Raw genomic sequence first — 16,210 nt, 5'->3', positions numbered from 1 at the left:
AATAGCCAAAACATTAAAAAAAACTTTGCCACGTTTCCTATCCATGTCCCCTATTACACGCGACCAGGAGGGAGGGGGCGTCTCTAAGCAAAACACTGGTTGAGTCATGGCTGCCACTGTGACGTCACGTTCCGCTTGGATGAAATTCAAAATGGCGCCCAAGGGGTTGCATTGAAGAGGTTGATGAAAGTGCAGAATTTTGCTCTGATATTCTGCCCCATTTGCTTAGTTTCGCTAATATTTTGATTTTTATTATATCGAGGAACCTTTATTTGGTACTTTTTTGTCAGCCAAAATATTCAAAAGGAAGATAATTTGATAATTTTGTCGTAACATTTGTCGACCAAAACTGTTAGCCGATTGACCTTTCAAGTACACATGAGGAGATATTCCATGTTATAATCCATCAAGCACTTTTGCCCGCGCGCGATTGGTCTAAAAGCGTCATGTGACTGAATATGCCCCAGCTAAAGAGGGAAATATCCGAGGGATATTTTTTCCCCATCATCAAAACCACGCACGCCTTTTGCGAAAAATATTTGAAGGATAACAAACACAATAGCCTCCATTTGAGGCGAAAATAAGCTCAGATATTTTTCCTTGAACGTTATCTTTTCCTCAAAGCTCGCAGTTTTCACCGAGCTACGCTCTCGGAAAGCTGTTTGCTTCTTGGAACAGATAATGTCCACGGACAAATATCCGAGCATATTTTTCCGCTAAGTGGAGCTTATTGTTTATATATACCACGAGAGAGCATTGCATAACTATTTTATACCATGCCATGGAAAATCCAGTGGCCAACACGGTCAGTGCGACATACGCGTGGTGCATGATGGGAAGGTTGGATGTAATACCGTCGAATATACAACGGCTTTCCTGTATTCTGATTGGCTGTATTTTCTATAGTACGGTATAAATAACTGTATCATGCTGTTTTCAAATTATTTGTCTACTGTTGAATTGCCGGCGTTAGCATTAGTTAAATCAATTAGTGGTTGGCGCACCTGAATGTTTTATTCAATTTCTCAGGCCGTAATGCATCGTTTACAACTTTTCTGGTGTGTTACGTACAGAAAAGCGTTTATTTCAGCTATAACCTTATTCAGACCGTGCTTCCTTTGAGCTTTCACCGCCGATTGGGAGGGGTAAGGGATTTTTCCACCACCCTCTCTGTAAAAAAGTATTATTATAAAAATTTAAGCCAGTGGAATGAAGCTTGAAAGGTGTTTCGTACATCCCAAGGTCTCTTAGATGACGTGGAAATTACGGCTGTTGATACACGACAATCAACAACTTTCAATTATCTTTAGACACTTAAGAGAGGAGAAGAAATCTGGGGCACGTCTCTTGTCAGAGTCCCTTAATTGTGGAACCATTCGGGGGTGGCATACCCCCTATAATGGCCTATACGGGGAGGCCCCGCCCGAATGGGCTACCTTTTCAAGGCTTCAGGTACATAAAAGAGTAGGACCGGGATTTCACAAATTTAGGTATATAAAAGGGTAGGAAAATCTGTCATATTAGGTAGAACGTGAACAGGAACTGAATAAATGGTACTTGTTCTTTGCTTAACATCTCTTCTGGTAATGTTTGATGTTCTCCCGTAGAATTTTTCATTTACTTTATTCCAAGGGCTTAGAGAAGGTTTTACAGTGTCCTTAAGTAGGTACATGAAAGGGGTTCCTTTTCTGTCAAAGTAGTATACAAAAGGGTAAGGGGTTGGACCGCGGAGCCTCCCCCCCCCCCCCCCGTACAAAACTTTGCAGAGCACCACCCCTCTGCCCCCTGAGGAAAAACAAGAAAAACCAGAAACTAAATACCCTTTAAGGGAAGCGGGGTAGCCATGTAGAAGACATTCAAGCCTGTCCACCTTTACGGGCGTGACCGGCCGGCTGTGCAAGACTTGATCCATTCTTGGGGAGAGCGGCATATTTTTGATTAACGGCGGAGCACTGGCTGGCTGGGTGCTTGGCACCGCATTTGAAACAATTATGTTCGAATTTGCAACCACCACAGTATCTGCCTGAGTAAAATAACCAGCAGGTCCCTTTGGGAAAGGACTGTCGAGGCCTGGTGCGTGGAGACGCTATATCCGGCTTAGGTTGCCCGGGTTTGGTACGAAAATTTATAACCGCCTTAATCCATAGTTCTCAATGAATGGTATCCCAAGGGTACTGGTCAGGGGCTGACTGTCGTATGTAACGAAACTGTTCGTCGTAGAAATACCAGTCGCCGGGTTTAGTAGAAATGTCGCGAACAATCTCACTACGTTTCATTAGCCTTGGGGTCTCTTTCGGGAATTTCTCACTGAGAAAAAATCGCAACAAAGATATTAAAGGCTGAAAGCCATTGCAGAAAGGTGTGAATTTTTTTGGAGGGTTGGCATGGCTCAAGGGTCAGAGGAGGTTGAGTTGGCGTCAAACAGACAGAAAATCTATCCTGATTAGGGGATGATGTGAGAAGGGACCCAAACTCGATGAATTCGTTAGCCCAAATTTTAGCCCTAAGCTTGGGGTTCACCATACTACCTAGAGCCACCGCGATACTGGCGAACGGTTCCTTATTAGATGGCAACGAAAGCGGCTGTGCCGTGAACGTGGTGGCCGTACCTTCGGTGAGCACGGAAACTTCATCCTGTACCGACGCCTCTACCAGCTCTTTCTCTGTGGCGACCGGAGTGGGTGTTTTGTTGACCTGCCCCAGTGCCTGGTGGACAGCTTGGGTGAGAGCGAGAGATATCGTTTCGGACAGAGCTTGCACGTCCACCGTCATTAGGTTCTGTGGAGGCGTTGTAGTAACTGATTCTGCTGTTTCTTCCGTGAGCTCTGAAGCCCTCGGCCTTTTAGATTTCGAGCGGGTGGTGGGTGCGGAACGCTTCTTGGGCGGCATAACTTATCGATAAGAACATGTCAGATAACTTCCTGAGACTATCAATGACTAAATTAAGATTGCTTCGGGGGGCGGTACCGGAAAAACGCGATGGCAATGTTAGCAAAACTATCTAGACAAGATAAAGGGTGTGAAAAGCCAAGTTCCAGGGAGGAGTATAAGTATAGTGCCAGCACAGGATACCGAGTGAATAGGGCACACCCTAATTAATAAATTACGGCGGCCGGATTAGGATTGTACACTTGCACAGCATCTGGCGGCGAAAAAATGAAAAATAATACTCAAGCCACATAAAAATGAAATCGTAATATTCTGGTTCCTACCAGAACCAAGCAACTAGAACAGTGTACAGCCAGTGTCGTGCGCAGATAAGCTGCAACACTAAACAATAAAATCAAAGGCTGTCACGCAGCCAATGCCGTGCGCAGATAAGCCGCAACGACTAACCAGTAAAATCAAAGGCTGACACAAACAGGATTGGGCTTGGTCCACAAATTAACAGCACTGCATAACATTTGATTGAAATGAAAAGTAACAAAAGAAAATAACTGGTTGCCATCATTAGTAAAAACTCGAAGAGATTTGAGTACAGCCCCTCGAAGGCTGCGATATAACTTATAGTGCCCCCTACTATTTAAGTGAATGCCATCCGGAAAAATAAACTATTGCGGGCCCTCCAAAACCCCTTTGGCCCCAATATATGGCGTAAGGGATAGGCTCCAAAACCACCCGAAGATATCGTGTTAAAATATCGACTCTTTGGTTGAAAATCACGGCTGAGCGTCGACGGATAGTCTGGCACACCCATACACCCTTTACACCGTACGAATCATGCAGCAAGTGCACGAAATCCTCCATGGCAGAGCCTACTTGCAAAGGAGGACAAGATGTTAAATCGCTAGTGCGAAGTTGCACAATAACTATATCTGGGCGAAACGAGTGAAGGATGTGTAGGTCGAACTTGACCGTTTTAGCGATTGCGCGCCCCCCAACTCCATGCCAACTTATGTGAGCGGAGGCCGTCAAATGGAGCCTTAGATCCAAATGCCCGGAGTCAATTTCAATGAAATCATGTAAGCGACAAATAAACGAATGGCCAGAATTAAAACACGAGGTGTACCCATAGTAGACTACCCGTCGGAACAGCTCCGCAATTAAGCACAAAAGGAATCAAAGTAAATGAACTCTAGAAATACTGCAAGACAAAATAACTAAAGGGCACTTGCCTGAAAGAACATATACGTCTGAACGCTAACAAGCAGGAAAGTTCTTCTTGCGATGATGGCAATAGTAGAAAGGGGCCGCGTGTACGAGATAACCAACCTTTTGTACTTAACTTTGACACGCGCCCATTTTTCATTGGACAGGAGACTTCCATTGTTACCAGATTAGAGCACAACCCGCAAACTGATAAGAAATACTGAGGAAATGCCTCGCGATAAAATAACATTACGCTTTCGCTTATCGACATAATGTTTGTATTTTTGATCACCACAGAGGTGTGCGTTGTTTCATGAATTGCGAAGCTCAATGTGAAGATCTCACGACTTGTCAACATAAAACACAATGCCCTACAGCTGCTTCAATGTAGTAAAACTACCAAATCCATAAATATCGGTTCTAAAAGAGTACACTTTTACCACACGCATTTCCTTTGGTGTTAGTTTGTTATGGTAGTGTGAGGAAAAACACAAGCAAAAACAAGAACACAAATTAAAATCTCAGCTTGACATAGTGTGCTAAAAATATCGTGTAACAAATTATCAGGCAGAGTTTCGTCAACCCCTGAAGAAATAGATTGCTTCGAACATTATTAATATGCTTTCATAAAGTTGGAGGAGCTAACTAACTCATGGGCCCCAGGGCATGATGGATTGCTTGGACAACTTTTTACCTACAGAATCGCTTTCATAAATTTGGAAGAGCTAATTAACTAACTGGCCTACCCTGTTTTCTTTTGATAATTTAAAGTTAACTTAAGATGGCCCATGCTTCTGGGAAAATATTGGGATAATTCATCTGTACTGGAAAGTTTCGTTTACGACAGGAAAAACAATGTTATACCTAAACACAATATAATTATGAAGTAGTCTCTGTCAATAGCCGGTTTTAATATTTAATCGACCTTCTCAGTATTTTTTTTCTCCTTTCGGTTCAACTTAATATTTTATAGCAGCGCATAAACGCTTTATAAGAAGCCTGATATCACTGGATTGAGTTTTATCAGTCAAACTTTTAATCAGGTAGGGACACTTGATTTTTACTTAGGTTCACTGCGAGTAGCTTGGCTTTGAATTTAGATTTATCAGTGTAGAAATTAATTATAGGGATTAAAAGGTTGTACTTTGAACGAAGATTAGTTCTTATGTCTTATTTCCTTAGTTGCGCAAATGTAGCACTAAAGAGTATTATTTCTCACATGTGAAATGAAATTATTTTGACTTATCGACTTGGAAAGTAATTGGAAAATGTAGCAATTAGGAATAAATTAGAGGTTGGCCTATGAGTGAACTTTTGAGAAGGCAACAGTGAAATCAGATGCGAACGATATAGATTTGTTGAAATTTTAACTTTATATTTAAAATTAGAAAGTTAAATTTCATCGCCTGTGCTACCTCTGAGATAATTCAAAATGAATTCTTCCATCACAAAACTTGCATGAGGATGTTTAACATCCCGGTTTCAAACCAGTAAACCCTACAATTGCTTGTCGTCAAACGATTGCGATAACAGTTGTCCACCACAGATTAAGTCTCGCCGCGCGCTCGTTTGAGCCAGCGCGCCAGGTGCATCGTGCTCTTTCATGGGCTCCCGTGCAATTGCACTCACTCGGGACCTGCTTGAGTCTTCATGAAGGTCAACTTCACTGAGAATTTTCCCTCGCTGCATGCTTTCACTGGTGATTAATGTTTTCAAGCTTTATGCACTCGACACATTTGACAGAGTTGATGATCAGCAATTTGCGTTAAAGAAAATGACTCTCGTCTGCCTATTATCGCCAAAATCTCGTCGACTTTCGTTCTTCGTTCAGGCATCCACCCTTTACACTGCCAATGCTATCGGTACCCATGGCAACTTGTATAGGTAAGAAAATCATAGCCGGTCACAAAAACACTTTCGAGGTCAGGAAACAAACAGGGAATTCAGCGTCAAAACAGGACGTTTCTAAATGACTCAGTTGTCAGAGGAAGGAAGCTCATTGTAAGGCTGCTATCGACGAATGTTGTCGAAAATTACGAAGCCACTGGCCCGGGTCGCACTAGAGCCAATATTATTTTGTTTGTATAAGTAATAAATCTGTCAACAAGTAGCGTAAAATAAGTGCGACCCGCAGTTTCAAAAACTTGCCAAATTTTTGCGGATTGCCAAAATTTCGCCAATCTTCAAAGAAGGCGAAGTGCTGCCTCAGGGGCTTCCAAATTTTGGCAAAGCAAACAATTTTGTTATTTTAACCATTTAACTGTCATATTTTTTAAAACATGCCTGGATAAAATTACGGCGAGAAAATAACTTTGACGGCTAGTCCAGTTAGGCGCGTGCGATGGCGGGACAAGATCACTTTTTACCCGGTCCATCTGAGGCTTTTTTCAGTTATTTCAACGGCAAACGAGGAATATGAGCGGCGTTTTTATTCAAATTCTTATGACTCGTATCCTGGTTCTGGTTACTGGCAGCAATTTGAAGAGATGGCTTCAGCGAGACAATCTGCAAGTGGCGCAAGCAACAACACAAACGCAAACCGAGCAAAACTGCTCGTCCAATTATGGGCCGGAATTCACGAGTTGCGGTATAGCCGAGAGTCAAGAACATACAGCTTGGATAAAAATCTACGAAGAGTTAAACTCTCGCGTGATTACTTGTTAAGTATATTTCAATCAGTAACGTTTTGGTTCCAGCATGTTGGCCTAATGCGACCACTGCCAAAATTTGGAACTTGCGAAATTTTTGTCATTTTTTTTCCTCGCCGAAAATTGGAAATATTTTAAACAAACAAAATTGGCTCTAGTGCGACCCGGGCCAGTTGAAAAAAATTAAGTTTTATAACAACAATTCAAAAGGTAAAACAAATACAGTAGAATCCCGTTAACTCGAACTCTGAAGGGAAACCAAAAACAGTTCGAGTTAGCGGGGTTCGAGTTATCAGGGTCGATTGAATATCCAACTTGCCATGTTAATAATTGATAGTTTACTGATTTTTCAGCACTTCAGTGTACATTGACAGTTAAAGGCATCGTATAGGGTATGTCTCATAACATCGGGAAATGACTGCCGGTCAAATATGTGAACGGTCGGTTGCAGTTGCTGTAGTGTTAGTTTTGAGTGTTTTTACCGATTACACGACAAGAAAAGCTAATGGGATGACATCCCTGGTTAGTTACATGAATCAGAGTTCGAGTTATTGGGGTAAATGTTTATCAAGGGAAACGAAATTTAGTTCGAGTAAGCGGGGAATTCAGTCGAGTTATCCAAGCTGGAGTTAACCGAGTTAGAATGACTGAAAAGTGAGGTCAAATCCGAGGGAAATGGAACTTGGTTCGAGTAAGCGGGGGAGTTCGAGTTATCCGAGTTCGAGTTACCGGGATTGTACTGTAAATGATTTAAAGCTACCATTTTGGTGTTCCGTACTTTATTATGGTCAGTGAATTTCAGTTTCTTGTCTTTCTTGAGAGAAGCCAACCATGGAATATTTTATTTTCTTCAGTTATATTAGACTTCATTAAGTAGCTCACACGGTTTGAGATAGGCTGAGTTTAACAAATTGACGTTACTTTTTCATGCGTTTGTCTTGTTATTGACAATGAATTTCGTCATAACATTGTCAAAGTAGTCTGCGGATCCACTCGGCTTTTACAAATTGTCAAATTGTCTGCTCTCGCTCGCTGACGTATCGCATAAATGTCCGTGTGAGAGAGCATGCGCGGGCTGACCGACGACGGCCACGTTTTCTTGTGAAGGAAGGCGTCTTCCCTCAAAACTCTTCAGAATCAGTGGAAAAAGCCTTGCAACAGCATGGAAGTAGTGTAAAAGATATGCCCCCTAAAAGGATAGGTGGTAAAAACAAGTGAGGGGAAAGAGGGTCCACCGATGACGAAATTGCATATCCTAAACGTGTCAACATGGCGTCCGCAGACTTTCAGCCTGCAGATGCAGTGGAGCGGGAAAACGACCAACCCGACCTCTCGGATATCCATGCAATACTGAAAGATCTTCTAAAATCAATGGACAAACTTTCTAATGAAGTTGCGGAGCTAAAAGCCTTGTTCAAGCAACAGCAATCTGAGCTAAGAACTGCAAAGAATCACTAAACGCAGCGCTCAAGTACAACGACGGACTCAAATTGGAATCGAAAACGACTAAACAACGGGTGAAAGAGCAGGAAGAAGAAATCGACGAGCTTTACGAAAATATGGACACGCTCGAACAGTATACAAGAAAAAATTCCCTCGAGATTGAGGGCATTCCTGAAAATGTTTGCAACGACAAAGATGCAGTTTTGAAAGTCGCAGAAGCCCTGAACGTCAACGTTAAGCGAGAAGATATCGACATCTGTCATAGGATCAAAAGAAAAAAGACGAAGCCTATCATAGCAAGATTTATTAGGCACAAAGTTAAGAGGGCACTCTACAAGCAACGAGTTCAACTAAGGAATGTCAGTTTCTCGCAACTCTTCCCGAGCGCATCTGCAGCAGCAAGGGCCTCTTCAAACCGCATATCTATTAACGAAAATTTGACATCACACAGGCGAAACCTGGTGCGGATTGCCAACGGAGGAAGGAAGACGGATTACTTAAAGGAGTGTGGACTGTAGACGGAAAAATCTTTGTCAAGACTTCACCTGAGGGTAGGCCGATCCGAATAAATACAGAGGACGATTTAAATAATCTTTAGCTTAATATAGATTGCTGGTAGGCTACCACCAGTACTGGAGCTATGTAATAAATGAGGGAAGTCTCAAGGTGGTCTAAGAAAGCGTAGCGAGAAGCCTAATCTCTAATTTTTTTAGTTTATTTAACCTACACAATTACATTCCAGTGCAAAATAACTTCATGTGCAAAGTCACCTCACTCAACGTAAGGGGGATACGCGATCAAGCGAAGAGAAGGAACATCTTTTCACATTTAAAAGATCAAAAAGCAAGCATTTACCTTCTTCAGGAAGTTTACTCTGAACTAAAAGACGAAACAATCTGGCAAAACGAATGGGAAGGCAAACTGTATTTCTCCCATGGGTCTCGACACAGCAAAGGCACTTGAATATTAATAGACCCGTCAATAAGTTATAATGCACAATACTCTTTTAGTAACAAGTCAGGAAGAATTGTTCTTATTACAGTCAATATAAATGGGTAGAAAGTTTCATTCTGCAATATCTATGCACCAAATAATCCGTCGGAAAAAATAGAATTTATCCAAGAACTGAATAATTGCATCATTGATAAATCTGAATTGACCAACCTCATCGTCGGAGGTGATTGGAACTGCACATTAACAAAAAAAAAAAAGATAAAAAAGGTGGAAAACCGTGAAAACCAACACAATTCAGGCATTTATTTGATGACAATGGAAATTTTTGATTTAATAGATATACAAAGAGCTCGCTACCCAAATTTGAACACTTATTCCTAGGTGTCCAAAGCCTTAAATGTTAAGTCTAGATTGGATTTTATTTTAATCGCAAAGAATCTTTCAAAACACGTCAAAAGCACCGGAATTAAGGCCTCAATAACTCCGGATCACAAAACAGTTAATCTTTGTTTATCCTGGCCAAATAACTCGCCAAGGGGACCAGGATTTTGGAAGTTCAATAACACCCTATCGAAGGAAGAAAATCACACAGGTGAAAACTGTGAATTAATTCCTCGAATACGTGAGAAATACGAGTCTTTGAAGGACAAAAGATTGGCATGGGAATTAATTAAAATGGAAATTCGCGACCACACCGTGTCCTTCGCGAAAAGAAAAGCTAGAGATGTTTTTAAGCGGGAATCTGAAATTTCTAAACAATTAGAAGAACTTGATCATAAAATATGTAACAGTGATAATTTATCAAACATAGATGATATTTTAAATGAATACGAGAGCCTTAAAATAGAAATGCAAACAATATATGAAGAAAAAGGACGCGCGGCTATCTTTCGATCTAAATGGCGATGGGTAGAGAAAGGAGAGCGACCGACCAAATACTTCTTCAATTTAGAAAAACGAAACTACAACAGGAAAACAATTACCGAACTCCAAACAGACGATAACGAAATAATAAGGAAATTGATAAAGGAAAATGATAAAATTTTAGAAACAATAGAGAATGTTTACGAAGATTTATACAGCTCCAAAACAACGGGGTCCCAAGTGGATTTTGATGAATTTATTGGGGATATTGAAATTCCAAAGCTTGATAACGAAGAAAAGAACGAGCTGGAAGGGCTTTTCACTTTGAAAGAATGTAAGAAGGTGTTAGAAACATTCGAAGACAATAAATCTCCAGGCGAAGATGGATTTACTGCTGAGTTCTATAAACACTTCTTCGATCTAGTAGGAACTAATCTCATAAACAGTCTAAACCAAGCCTTTGAAGTTGGAGAACTCTCCATTTCACAGCGAAGGGGCGTTATTACTCTGATAGCCAAGGAAGATTCCGATTTATTAGACCTACAGAATTGGAGACCTGTAACTTTACTCAACATAGACTATAAGATCGCATCTAAAACTTTGGCTAAAAGAATAGAGACTGTACTTCCAAAATTAGTGCACTCTGATCAAACTGGATTTATGAAAGGTCGTTATAATGGAGAGAACATACGATTGATAAACGATGTAATGGAGTACAGCATGGCGGAGAAAAAAAGGGGAATTTTGGTGTCATTGGATTTTAAAAAAGCTTTTGACACTTTAGAATGGCAGTTCGTAAAGAAGATATTAGGGCTTCTCAATTTTGGTGAGAATGTCAAGAAATGGGTTAGAATCTTTTATGCTAATATTGAAAGCGCAGTAATGAATAATGGTTTCGCCACCAACTGGTTTAAACCAACAAGGGGGGTCAGACAAGGCTGTCCGCTTTCCCCGTATCTCTTCATACTTGGGGCCGAAATATTGTCGAACAGACTTAGTCAGACAGTCGAAATCAAAGGGATTAATTTATTTGGAAACGAGGTTGAAATAAGTCAATTTGCAGACGACACTAACCTATTCTGCGCAGATGTTACTTCTGTAGAACACGCTCTTAACACGGTCAGTAGATTTGGTGCCATCTCTGGTTTAAAATTAAACGTGAAAAAGACTAAGGCGATATGGTTAGGAAAGCGGTCAACGAACGAAACCAAGCCATTACAATTAGAATGGGTAAACCAACCTGTTAAAATCTTAGGAGTATACCTCTCCTATGATGAAAACAAGAACAAGCACTTTAATTTTGATTTAAAAATTCAGAAATTACAGACAAAACTGGATTTATGGAAAGCAAGAGATTTGACCCTGGTTGAAAAAGTTTTGATCATTAAATCGCTCGGGCTATCACAAATAGTCTATGCAACGTCTAATGTCAATGTCCCAAATGAAATCAGATATGCCATCAAAAATAAGTTATTCGGTTTCCTTTGGAACAACAAAAAAGACAAAATTAAGAGAAAAAGTATTTATCAAGACTATGATAAAGGCGGAATTCGTATGACTGATGTCGATATAATGATAAAGGCATTAAGACTTGCCTGGATCCCAAGACTTATAAATCCCGACAGCCACAATTGGAAAACAATACCAGACTATTTTTTAAAAAACTTGGAGGATTAAATTTTCTGCTCAGATGTAACTATGACACAAAATATTTAGATCCTAAATTGCCAGCTTTCTACAAGGACATTCTATCCTTTTTTTCTGAAATTAAATCTCAGTACAAGTATGAACAGGGGCAGGAAACAATCCTTTTTAACAATAAAGCTATTTTAATAGGAGAGAAACCCTTCTTTCTTTGGGAATGGTTTTTCAAAGGAATTATTTGTATTAAAGACTTACTTAATGAAAATGGACAACTTCTTTCCTTTCAAGAGTTTCAAAGCAAATATGACTTTAGAAGCAATTGCCTAAATTTTTATCAATGAATTAATGCTATTCCGAAAGCATTAGTAACTAAGGCATGTAGTCAAGACAATCCTCTTAAAGAAAATTATTTAGGAAATCATAATACTAAGATTCAATTAGCTGAAAATATTGCCATCGATTTACAGAAAACAAAGGCAAAGGATTTCTCCTGGCTACTAAATAAAAAGGTAAATTATTCATTTCCCACCAGCCCGAAAAAATGGAGTAATACTATGAATTTAAATTCCAGCGAATGGCAACATATCTTCAATTTGGCAAAACATATTTGCAGAGAAAATAAATTAAAAGAATTCCATTACAAATTCCTACATGGAATTATAATCACCAAGAAAGAATTATGCCGCTTCGGTATCAAACAAGATAGTGCTTGTTTATATTGTGGAAATGAAGACTCCATCGAACTTACCTTTATTAACTGCCAATTTTTAAAAGCTTTCCAGCGAAGAGTTATTCAATGGTTCAATAACGTTAATTATACTAATCAACACCCATCTGTTAGAGAAACTTTATTTGGTCTTTTCCCCACCTCTTCAATTGAAAACAAAACTCTGTTAAGAAAACTCAGTTATACCTTGTTGTATATGCGCTATTACATATACACCAGCAAACTCCACAATAGGTCAATTACTCTCTCTGATTTTGTCAATAAATTAAACTCAAAATATAACGTTGAAAATATAGATTAAAATTCATCTAATAGTTAAATATCATAAAGAAGATGCTCCTTCAAGGGCATCGTTCTAGTCTAATCGGTTAAGTTTATTTATTTAGTGTTTTAAGAGTAGATATCTCTTTTCCCTTGCGTAGATGGTGTAAATAATGATATTAGAACATTTAAATAGAACTGAATTGGAATGTTATGTTTTTTGGTCTTGTAAGTGGTTTGTATGTGTACTTGACAGACACACCATGTTGTAAATAATGCTTGTATTTTGAAATAAAGCATATGCCGTAAAAAAAAAAATTAAACAAAAAATTAAATAAATAAATGTCCGCGTACTGACAATGAAAATTAGCCAATGAGCGCGCGAGAATTTCTGCAGTTATCGTAAAAAGTCGAACTGGTAAGTAATTGGTTCGATTTGGGTTTTACGACACTCAATTGAAAACCACTCTAATTTTGCATTAATGTGTTAGTTAATCACTAACAAACCTGTGAATAATAGCGAGTCTATATTTTTAGCAGCCTGAACGTAAACCGATTAACAATTATTGGACGAGATTGAGCAAAATATCGTGATTTGTCAGTGGCGAGCAGATCAATTGCCGAAGCCGAAGGCTGAGGGACTGAAATAATTGATCTGTGAGACACTGACAAATCACGATATTTTGCTATAACCGAGTTCAATAATTGTTTTATCATTCGATCACCAAGTTTGTTTTCATATTTAAATCACTCTCTTACAGCTCCGAGAAGCGATCTGCCATTTTTCACACAAGAGCGTGGTTACAGTTGCGCACGAGCAGAATATCATTTGCAGCAAAACACATTTAGACGGTACTACGCATGAGCAGACCATTAATTGTAGTCAGTTATTTGCAGGTTGCTTTTCTGTTTTGTTATCTTGTACTCGAAACAAAAGCCTGACATGGCTTAGTTTGATTGATTAGTTGACCTAACTTGTATTAAGTCAGTTACCTTATTTAAAAACTCTTTCAGTATAATAGTGGAGTTGAATAAGTAATGCTATGTTTTGTAAGAAACCAATAAAAAGATCATGAATAAAATATTGCATAATGAGTGGGTGATAAAAAAAAACTAATCAGTAGCTGATGTATTAAATTTCTGTTAAAGTAAACAAAGTTTCTGCTTTAAATATTTATTAACTCTTCCAATATTTCTCACCTTTGTCAGCTAACGTTCGTTACATTTTGCAGATAATATCTGTTTGCCTTCTTGTCGATCGTTAACTACTTCTTATTTCGTGGGATGCAATTTTGTAAGCCGAAACTTCAGACTGGTAGGTTATTTTATTATGTTTAGGAAGAAATGATAAATACTGAGTCTTACAGCTTTCTGAAAAAGAACTAGTTGACCCCAAGGGAAATGTGCTGCAGAGCAGAACTTGTAATATACCGCGCGACCAAGTGACATAAGCTAGTTTATCAAACTCCGCGCGGATCTGTACAAAACAGGTTCTGCGTACGGACCGAAAACGAAGGCGTAGAAATAAAGAATAGTATTTCATGCCTCGTTTGATGCAATTTTAGAAGTCTAGATAATGCCAGCAAAAACCAGGTACGTTTTAAGTAAAACCGGTTTGACTGACTACTGCATAACCCTGCATTGAACTTACGAATCACAGGGGCGGATCTAGGGGGAGGGTGCATGGGGTGTGTATCCTCCACCCCCGAGATGAAGCCTTCTCCTTCGTATTCGCTTTTAATATTTGTTTACCTCACCAGTCAGTTACGCCATTCCTTAGTGGTGCACCCCGTCCTGAGCAAAATCCTGGATCCGCTTCTGAAACATATATACACATTATCGATAATCTTGCTAGTCGAAAGATCACAAGTCATTTACCATAGAGAACAACGATGGTACACGGAATGACCAACTTCAAACTTCTCACTAAATCATGTTTTACACTTTTACAGAAATGTTTTGGCTTCTGCTATCAATGTCGTTTCTGGCTGTCGTCCATTCAACAAAACAATGCAAAGCCACATACTCGGTATGGGGGCGTTACCTCAAAGGTCATGTGATTTCGTCAGAAAATGTGAAAAATATTGGCGTGTGCTACATCCAATGCTCGATGGATCAACGCTGCATGAGCATCAATTTCCACTTTGGTGACTTTATTTGTGAGCTGAATGATGCAGATCGATACACACACCCCTGGGATTATGTGCTGATAAAGGACCAAGCCTACAGTGATTACCCCGTCAAGGTTTGTTTCCGTTATGCTTCTATTTTCAATCTTGTCATCACAATTGAACATTGCGTTAAGCCAAGGCAAGTTGGGGGGAGGACAAGGCGGGGGAGGGGGGGGGGTTGATTCAGTTTAACAGCTTTTAACGTAGAGTACCTTGAAGACCCATGATTATGGATAAGTCGTTAGAACAACTCTTTTATTCCCAGGCTGCTTTTAAAGAGTACTTCATGACACCATTGTGGCTCGAGACACACGCGTCCTACATCAGTAGCAATCGAGACACAACCGCTGACCAGATAACGTTCAACGGAGGCTCACTCTTCGGTGCAGCGCTTTTAAAAGTTCCCTTACTAGCAGCTGATGTCTTGGGGGATGGAACTCCGCTGACTGTTGAAATAACAGTGGCTAATGATGTCAGTATCGGACAAACACCAGGCAGTGATAGTGACATCACATATGGCGTGTCGGACGGAAACAACTTTATCGGGTTTGAAGCAGTTGACAGAGCAAATTATCCATCATGGGCTCCTTGTAGTGGGGCGGAGGCAAAATCTGGGGAAGTTCTGACTGCCGTAAATACTTTTGATAAGAAAATTCCTCTCCCAGGTGCAAGTTTCTATCCTCCGCAGTTTGTCTTCACTCTCAAGCTAGATCAGCCATGGGGCTCGTGTTTCACTCCGCATGGCGGAGGCTTCATTAAGACAGCCAAGTACACGAAACAATTGATGTTAAGCCATGGTCTTACTCTGGAGGTTTATAAAAAACATGAAAGGGAGAGTGTTGGCATCAAACACATTACGATCACCGTTATGAAAACGGATGGCCAAGAAAAAGTATAGTTTTGACTCGTTCACTGCTGTTAAGATCGACCCCGAGTAACAGTAGAAGAACCACGAATAACGGAACACATGGAATGATTTATTTTGAGTATCCTACTTCATGTAATACAACACGCGATACAGCATAGTCGTACGTCATGTAGTATAACACAGGATATAACAAATGCCAAAAACGCTATTTATTACGGTACTTGTTAGATTTTTCCATACATTTGGGTTTCCTGTACACTACAAGTATTGTTTACCACGTGACCCGCTTTCCCCATTCGGTCTTGTACACGAGGTTCTTGTTTTTGCAATTAAAATAGTTTATACCGCCATCTTGATTTGGTTTCACTGTGTTTGTCTGGCCTTTTTATGAATATACAACAGAACTTTATTTCGTTTTCTGGATTTCGCTGAAAAAATTGGCCCTTCTATGTTTGTGTGCAATCCGGCTTTATCACAAGTAGAAGAAGAGGAAACTGTTTTTTTCTGGTGATTAAGAATATTTCAGACTAAACTTTAGTAA

General features: G+C 39.8%; 1 protein-coding gene and 1 pseudogene across 1 annotated transcript; both read left to right on the top strand.

Annotated features, from left to right (window-relative positions):
* Nucleotides 1–6,930: 6,930 nt before the first annotated feature.
* On the top strand, nt 6,931–9,297 carry LOC149109156 (uncharacterized; annotated as a pseudogene).
* A 4,564-nt stretch (nt 9,298–13,861) lies between these two features.
* On the top strand, nt 13,862–16,019 carry LOC110069347 (uncharacterized). Its single transcript, XM_020776863.2, has 2 exons — nt 13,862–14,875; nt 15,067–16,019. Exons 1-2 carry the CDS (start codon nt 14,564–14,566, stop codon nt 15,697–15,699), a joined length of 945 nt encoding a protein of 314 aa, XP_020632522.2. The 5' UTR covers nt 13,862–14,563; the 3' UTR covers nt 15,700–16,019.
* Nucleotides 16,020–16,210: the final 191 nt, after the last annotated feature.

Source organism: Orbicella faveolata, unplaced genomic scaffold, assembly GCF_042242905.1.
Source record: "Orbicella faveolata isolate gen_17 unplaced genomic scaffold, um_ofav_v1 contig_25, whole genome shotgun sequence".
NCBI lineage: Eukaryota > Metazoa > Cnidaria > Anthozoa > Scleractinia > Merulinidae > Orbicella > Orbicella faveolata.
The sequence above is the reverse complement of the archived record's forward strand: the minus strand, read 5'-3'. Positions and strand labels throughout refer to the sequence as shown.